This window comes from Arachis ipaensis, chromosome B10 (genome assembly GCF_000816755.2).
Source record: "Arachis ipaensis cultivar K30076 chromosome B10, Araip1.1, whole genome shotgun sequence".
In the NCBI taxonomy this organism is placed as follows: Eukaryota; Viridiplantae; Streptophyta; class Magnoliopsida; order Fabales; family Fabaceae; genus Arachis; species Arachis ipaensis.
The window spans coordinates 132,830,865-132,840,139 of NC_029794.2; the positions used below are offsets into that span (position 1 = coordinate 132,830,865).

General features: G+C 31.1%; 1 protein-coding gene across 2 annotated transcripts in view; it reads right to left on the reverse strand.

Moving 5' to 3' along the window:
- Positions 1 to 351, reverse strand: part of LOC107624394 (30S ribosomal protein S21, chloroplastic) — a gene marked incomplete in the record, with an annotated part of 2,195 nt that extends 1,844 nt beyond the window's left edge. The window contains 1 exon segment of one of the 2 annotated variants that reach the window (XM_021113309.1): positions 1 to 351. In XM_021113309.1, coding sequence (XP_020968968.1) covers positions 1 to 239 — 239 coding nt within the window. 2 annotated transcript variants of the gene reach the window in all.

Genomic DNA, 9,275 nt, shown 5'->3' on the forward strand with positions numbered 1-9,275 from the left:
TTGAACCACATCGTGTTCGCCTGCGCCAGCGACGGGCACACCACCGACGACAGCGACGACGGAGACGATGAGCAAGAATAAGGTGGAGTTTGATCGGAGTGATCCAGTGGCGTCACGTGGTGTAATGGTTTGCGGATGGTGAGGTTTGGCGGTGGTGATAGTGGTGGTGGCGGTGGTGGTTGTGATTTTGGCGGGAATAAGAAAGTGAGGAAGTTGGAGAAGGTAGATAGAGAAGCCATGATTGATGAGTAGGAACCAGGAACGATGGAAGTTGGTAGAAGCGTCAACCGTCAAGCGAGTATTCTCACTATTTTGTATTCCTAATTTCCTATGTGCCCAAACCTGGGAATTTTCCCACAGCTTTTTCTTAAAAAAAAAATGAGTGAATATCTCATTCGGGATCTTGACAATTATTTCAAAAGGATAATGAGATTCCTAAGAAAAAAAAGAAACATTTAATTTGTGCTAAAAAAAATAACATTAATTTTTTTTTACATAGAAATCTCATTATCTTTTTAAAATAATTGTCAGAAGTCGAATTGGGATTATTTTTATTAAGAATTCGTTATCTTTCGAAGTAATTGTCAATGACTATTTTAGGTTTAATTAAAAATAGGATGAATTCAATCCAACCTGGCTGGATTTCAACGAAGAGTGTAGACTTTAGAGGTTTTTCACCAAAAAAAAAAATCAATTAATTAATACTAGTTAATTTCTTATTATGAAATGATTTTTTAGTTTTTTAAAGAATTACGATTTAGTATTAGGATTTACAATTTAAAATATTTAAATTTAAACCACTGATCATATGATTGAAAAAGAAAAATATTAACTTCTTATTAAGATAATTTTTTTTTTTTGGGGTTAAATTTTAGACTATTAAAGATTATTTTCTGGTTCTCTATAAATCCCACTTTTCCTTTTAAAAGATTACTTAATTAAATCTGCTCTGTGGAAAACTAGAAATTATCTCTAAAAAATTAATCCACAAAACAAGATAATTAGTTAATTACTACTTTCTCTTGGACCGGAAGATAATTATTCATAAAATATTAAAATCAATATCATATTGGTGTTGGGCTTTTTTATATTTATGGGAAGCAATGGTGGTCAATATTATAAGCCCATTTCCTTTTTTAATTTTTGTCAAACGAAGAGGAGGCCTAACTAGGCTATGGCCAGTTTGGATAAATAACTTAATTAAGTTATTTTTTAAAAAATAGCTTAAACGATAAATGCTTATATTAAAAGTAGTTTATAAATTGTTGTGAAATAAAAGATATAAGAATACTAATAAAATAAAAGAAGAGAAAGAATTATAGTAGAAATATAAAGAGAAGAGTATTTGATTGCAACATAAAGAGAGAATTGATTTTATTATTACTTGCTTGTGTCTCGTGTCCCTCAGATGGCTTCTCTATTTATAAGCCAACGAGGTTTGCTTTTTCAACTTAATTCTTATTGGAAAAGGAATTTAACCGCCCATATTAATGGGCATCTAATGTGATCTTATCACAACACTCCCCCTTAGATGCCCATTTAAGATTATTGCCTCGTTAAAACCTTACTAAAGGAAAACCCTGTGGGAAAAACCTTAGTGAAGGAAAAAGAGTATAATATCCTTTGTGATGGGGACTGCCTCATTAAAAACCTTGTCAAGAAAAACCCAATGGGAAAAAAAACTGACCAAGGAAAAAAGAGTACAGTCTCCCCCTCTTGCCGACATCATTTAATGTCTCGAAATCGGCGCATCCCAATCTCATGTACCAATCTTTCAAAGGAGGATTTATGGAGTGACTTTGTGAATAAATCTGCCAGATTGTCACTTGAACGGATCTGTTGGACATCAATTGTCCCTTGATTTTGAAGGTCATGAGTGAAGAAGAATTTGGGAAAAATATGCTTTGTTCTATCACCTTTGATGTATCCACCCTTAAGTTGAGCAATGCATGCTGTATTATCTTCAAACAGGACAGTTGGAGCTATCTTATGATCAATCAGTCCACATGATGACAGAATATATTGAATCAGACTCCTCAGCCAAAAACACTCGCGACTAGCTTCATGAATCGCTAGTATTTCAGCATGATTAGAGGACGTTGCTGCTATCGTCTGTTTCGTGGATCTCCATGATATAGCTGTACCACCATATGTGAACAGGTATCCTGTTTGAATTCTCTCTTTATGTGGATCAGACAAGTATCCGGCATCTGCATAGCCAACTAGTTGTGACTTGGATCCATAGGGATAAAACAATCCCATATCAACCGTCCCATGAAGATATCGAAAGATTTGTTTGATTCCACTCCAATGTCTTCTGGTTGGAGAGGAACTATATCTTGCTAGTAAATTCACAGCAAATGATATATCGGGTCGTGTATTATTAGCAAGATACATTAGTGCTCCAATGGCACTAAGATATGGTACTTCAGGACCAAGGATATCTTCATTCTCTTCTTTGGGACGGAATTGATCCTTTTCCACATCCAAAGATCTTACGATCATTGGTGTACTTAATGGATGTGACTTATCCATATAAAATCTCTTCAAGATCTTTTTTGTGTATGTTGTTTGATGAATAAAGATCCCACTTTTTATATGCTCGATCTGCAGGCCGAGACAAAATTTAGTCTTTCCAAGATCTTTCATCTCAAACTCTTCTTTTAGAGTTTTTATAATTGTTGGAATCTCTTCAGGAGTCCCAATGATATTTAAATCATCAACGTACACAGCAATTATAATGAACCCAGATGTAGTTTTCTTTATGAAAACACATGGGCAGATGTCATCATTCTTGAAACCGTTTTTGGCCAGATACTCAGTAAGACGATTATACCACATTCGTCCAGATTGCTTTAGACCATATAAAGATCTTTGCAATTTGACTGAGTATAACCCTTGCGAATATTCCTTGGATGGTTTAGATATCTTTAGTCCTTCAGGGACTTTCATATAGATATCCCGATCTAATGAGCCGTATAAATAGGTTGTTACCACATCCATTAAATGCATATGCAGTTTATGATATGCAGATAAACTGACCAAATAACGCAATGTTATCGCATCCACTACAGGGGAATACGTTTCTTCGTAATCTATACCGGGCCTTTGTGAAAAACCTTGTGCCACAAGTCGGGCTTTGTAGCGCACAACTTCATTTTTCTCATTTCGTTTTCTCACAAATACCCACTTATATCCAACAGGTTTTACATCTTCAGGTGTACGGACTACAGGTCCAAAGACTTCACGTTTTGCAAGTGAGTCTAATTCAGCCTTCATGGCTTCTTTCCATTTTGGCCAATCATTCCTTTGTCGACATTCTTCGACTGATCTTGGCTCAAGATCCTTACTTTCATGCATGATATTTAATGCCACATTATATGCAAATATTTCATTGACAATTGTCTTATTTCGGTCCCATTTCTCTCCTGTAAAGACATAATTTATCGAGATCTCGTCATTTTCACAATTTTCAGGTACCTAAACGTCTTCTGGCGTTATATCAGAATTTTGGACAGCTGCCGGTGTCTTTACTATGTCTTTTTCAACAGGAATCGTATTTACCTCTTTTCTCTTTCGAGGATTTTTATCTTTGGAACCGACAGGCCTGCCACACTTCTGGCGTGTATTTGCTTTCGTGGCTATTTGTCCTACTGGGACATCAATTCGAATTGGAGCATTTTCTGCTGGTATATACGACCTGGTAATCCTCTTTGTATCGGAAAATGCATCAGGCAATTCATTTGCTATTCTTTGCAAATGTATAATCTTTTGAACTTCTAGTTCACATTGCCCTGATCGAGGATCTAAATGCATCAATGATGATGCATTCCAATTAAGTTCCTTTTCAGGAAGCTTATTCTCTCCCCCTAATGTTGGAAATTTTGATTCATCAAAATGACAATCTGCAAACCGGGCTTTAAACACATCACCAGTTTGTATCTCAAGATACCTCACTATAGAGGGAGAATCATATCCAACATATATCCCCAATTTTCTTTGGAGTCCCATTTTGGTGCGATTAGGTGGTGCAATGGGAACATATATCGCACACCCAAATATTCTTAAATGGGAGACATTTGGCTGCTGACCAAAAGCTAATTGCATAGGAGAGAATTGATGATAACTCGTTGGCCTCAAACGAATAAGTGTTGCGGCATGTAAAATAGCATGCCCCCAAACCGAGGTTGGAAGATTTGTTCTCATAAGTAAGGGAGTAGCAATTAATTGGAGATGCTTAATAAGTGATTCTGCTAACCCATTTTGTGTGTGAACATAAGCTACTGGATGTTCAACACTTATTCCATTAGCCATACAATAAGCATCAAAAACTTGGGAAGTAAATTCACCAGCATTATCAAGACGAATTGCTTTGATTGGATTTTCTGGAAATTGTGCTTTTAATCAAATAATTTGAGCCAGTAATCTCGCAAACGCCAGGTTGCGAGAAGATAATAAGCACACATGTGACCATCTCGAAGATGCGTCTATTAGGACCATAAAATATCTAAAAGATCCACATGGTGGATGAATAGGTCCACATATATCACCTTGAATCCTTTTTAGGAATTCAGGGGACTCAAATCCAATCTTTACTGGTGATGGCCTTAAAATTAACTTTCCCTGAGAACACGCAGCACAACAAAATTCACTAGTTTTAAGAATCTTCTGGTTCTTTAGTGAATGTCCATGAGAGTTTTCAATAATTTTCTTCATCATGGTTGTTCCCGGATGACCCAATCGGTCGTGCCAAGTTATGAACTCATTTGAGTTAGTAAACTTATGGTTTACAATGGCATGTGATTCAATTGCACTAATCTTGGTATAATACAACCCAGATGAAAGTGAGGGTAATTTTTCTAATATAACTTTCTTATTTGAATCATGAGTTGTGATACATAAATACTCATGATTTTCCTCATTCATCGTCTCAACATGATATCCATTTCGGCGAATATCTTTAAAGCTCAACAAGTTTCTTCGAGACTTGGTAGATAATAGTGCATTATTTATTATAAATTTTCTTCCTCCAGGAAACAAAATTATAGCTCTTCCGGAGCCTTCTATCACATTGCCTGAGCCAATAATAGTATTAACATGTTCCTCTTTTGGCACAAGATGGGTAAAATATATATCACTTTTGAGAATAGTGTGCGAACTTGCACTATCCGCAAGGCATACATCTTCATTACATATCCTTTCCATTCTCTTCAAAAATAAATAATAATAAAATGAGTAGTATGCACAGATAAATTGAATACTTGATCAGAATTATTTTTCTAGGAAATACTGTACATAAAATAATGTCATATACTAAAATTTTATTTTAAAATTTGACACATTTAATAATTTCAAAATTTATAAACATTAATATTTCATTATTTATGTACATCACATTTGAAACTTAAATACATAGAAAATAAAACTTAACAATAATGAGTGGTGGAGTTCTCAGCATCATTTGAAACAAAATTTGTTTCCTTTCCTTTGTCGTCCTTTTTCAAAGATGCCTGGTAAAGATCGACTAGGTGCCTTGGGGTACGACAGGTACGAGACCAATGGCCCTTTCCACCACAATGGAAACACTTGTCCTCTATTGATTTACTCTGCCCGATATTTCTTTCTTTATCCCACTTCTGGTGAGATCCTCTCTTATGAACATAATTCTTTTTCCTTCCATAATTTTTCTTGTTATTAAAACCTTGCCATTTACCTCTTCTGGGGTAATTTGCCGCATTTATTTCAGGAAATGGGGCGGCGCCAGCTGGGCGCGCTTCATGATTTTTTAATAACAACTCATTATTGCGTTCAGCAACAAGAAGGCAAGAAATTAACTCAGAATATTTTTTAAACCCTTTCTCTCGATACTGCTGCTGCAAGAGCACATTCGAGGTATGGAAGGTTGAGAAAGTTTTCTCCAACATATCATGATCAGTTATTTTTTCTCCACACAATTTTATTCGTGAGGTGATTCGAAACATTGCAGAATTATATTCATTTATAGATTTAAAATCTTGTAAACGCAAATGCGTCCATTCATATCGGGCTTGAGGAAGTATTACTGTTTTCTGATGATTATACCTTTCTTCAAGGTCTTTCCAAAGATCTGCAGGATCTTTTAATGTAAGATATTCATTTTTCAATCCTTCGTCAAGATGACGACGGAGAAAAATCATGGCTTTGGCTTTATCCTTCTGGGATGCATTATTTTCAGCCTTAATGGTATCTCCAAGATCCATTGAATCAAGATAGATTTTAGCATCTAGTATCCATGATAAATAATTGTTTCCAGATATATTAAGAGCATTGAATTCAAGATGAGAGAGCTTCGACATAATGAAAATTTGTTACCTGAGTCTTCCTAAAAATTTGATCAGAGTTAATTCTTATTGGAAAAGGAATTTAACCGCCCATATTAATGGGCATCTAATGTGATCTTATCACAACATAAATAAGTTATTTTGTGTTTGATTTTTTAGTTCTAAAAGTACTTATTTTAAGTGAAAAGTGATAAAAAAATTTATTATGAAAGAAGTCTTTTTTTTAACTTCTCCTTAAGCACCAAAATAGCTTTTTAGAAAGTTACAATTTTATTTTGAAAATTGTACCAGACATTAATACTACACATTTTCATAAGTTAAAAGTTAAAAATGGTTACTTATGAACCTATCCAAAGGGCCCTATATAGCCATCGAACGGAAAATAGAAAGGACTACTAAACAACACTATCTCATCGTCAATAGGTATTTTAGATTAACCAAACTTTGATTAATCGAGTGGTCAACTCACTCATTTATTTAAGTAAATATTAGAAGTTCGAATTTTGCCTTCTGCTAATAAATTTATGAACTAAGTTAAGCCTTATTGTAGTTTTTAATAAGTGTGCAACATTTATATATGTACTTACTTTTATAGTTATTGATTTAATTTACATTTTTATGGTTAAAATTGTTTATGCTAAAATATTTTATAACCGGAAATAAAAGTTCACTCGGTATATATTTATTATTTAATATTATTTTTTATTCTCAGTAACAATAATACTTGAGCTTTACAAGTAAATTCAATTGTTAATGAACTAATATTAAATTTAATCTAACTCGAATCTATTCGTCTCACTCTTACTTTTAATGACATTGTCATTATTAAATTTGACCTACCATCTTTGAATACATTATTTGTTTTGAGTTATTTTCCTCATTTTTAATACTCGCATAAAATTTTAGTTAAATTCAAAAGTAATTTTGTATTAAAAATAAGTTAAACAATACATATATTTATATACAAAAATATATATTAATTTATTTTATGATAACATTTTTCTATACATATAATATTTTTTAATATAAATATACCATTTTTCAATCAACTTTTATTTTTTTTTTAAATGAAGAAAAAAATATCAACGAAAGTGAACGTGTATATTCTTTTTTGTTTTAAATTTTTATTCTTTTACCATAAGTGAAAGAATATATAAATGTGAAAGATTAAATGTAAATAGTTTTTCAATATTTGATTTGGTGAATTTTATAATGTCTTTTATTCTCTGTTACAGTAATATTGGTTTTGGAACTCATATTAAAAGATGCATAAACTGATTCTATGAAAGAGTACATAAAGAATACATAAAGAGTACACAAAAATAAAAAATATTATATTATGTATTTTTTATTGATAAATTAAAAAAAAATAAAAACTAAATATATACAGAATATTATCTATAAAAAATAAAAATAAATAAAGATAAGATAAAATAATAAAAAATAAGATAAAAAATAATTTAATAAAAAATCTATGACTGAATTACATATTTTTGATGACTTATTAGAACTAATTTGATCCCATTTATTACAAGAAAAATTCTCATCTTATACAGGTCAATATAATTTTAAACATCATCCAAAATAATCTATCTATCTTCTCCAATGCAGATGACAAAATTTCTGACTTGTCAGTTATCTGCAATATAAGCATGCTAAAATCTTGAGAAACTGTGGCTCAATACACATTCTCAAAATTTAAACTCTTCTACTTCTTACTTGATTCTTGAAGTGAGTTACTACTTATTAGTAAAGTTTTTTCCACTCCTCCCATTTCACATATAACAATGAAGAAGGCATTATCATCCCTTAGAAAATTTCGCATCGGTAAGAAATGAATAAAATCATCATGACCAGAATTGAAACGGTTATCTCTCACGTGGATAGTAAGGTGAGAGATAACCGTTTTAATTCTCACGTAGTTATCATAATGACCAATATCATATTGAGCATTAAATAAATACTTATTGTTTCTAATTTTTAGATAACCGTATAATTATTTTTATATTATCAGTACATTAAAAATAAATTCATTCAAATATTTTGTAACATATTTTAAAACATCCACAATTTAAAAGTAAAAATAATTATATAATTAATTTGAAAATTCTATTTAATAAAGTTGTTCATAAAAAATGTATAGAATATCTGCTATTTTATTAAAAAGTGTACTCCCATGTAACAAATAAAATTTATATGTACTCCCACACAATAAATAAGAAAATAAGTGAATATGAAAGAAATAAATATATTAATAATGTATAATTAAAAATATATTTGTAACTGTCCATTATTAATAATATATGAAAATATATTTGTAATTACTCATTATTAATAGTGGGCAGCATATTTGTTTTCTTTCATGTTCACCTACTTTTTTTATTTTTGTAAGGGGAGTATATATAAATTTTATTTGTTGCATGGGAGTACATAAAAATTTGAAATATAATTTATATAAAAAAATTTCATATTATATACTAATAGAGTAATAGCATACATTAATTGGGTCATTAAATAAATCACATGTATTTAAATAATATTTTAAATTTTTAAACAGTGGATAGTTAGAAAAGAGGTAACCGTATTAATAGTGGAGAGTTTAATAGTTTTCAAGTAAATGTGTTAATTTCTATCATTTAAAATGGACTAAAATTGATCAAACATATCCATTTTAATCTCTTCTACCAACCTTTTTATATACTAATTGCATGACAAAAGTTTGGATTATTGATATTATTAATATTTTTTATTATTTTTAAATTTTTTTAAAAAAATACATGTATCTCGTTTACACTGTAAACGAGATATGACAAGAGAATTTAAATCGGTAAATTCTCGTAAAAATATTTATTTTGATAAATATTACATTCATTTTATTTATTAAAATAAAAAATTCCAATAAATATATATAACAATACAATAATACTAGAAAGACAACAAAATGTCAAAATTTAT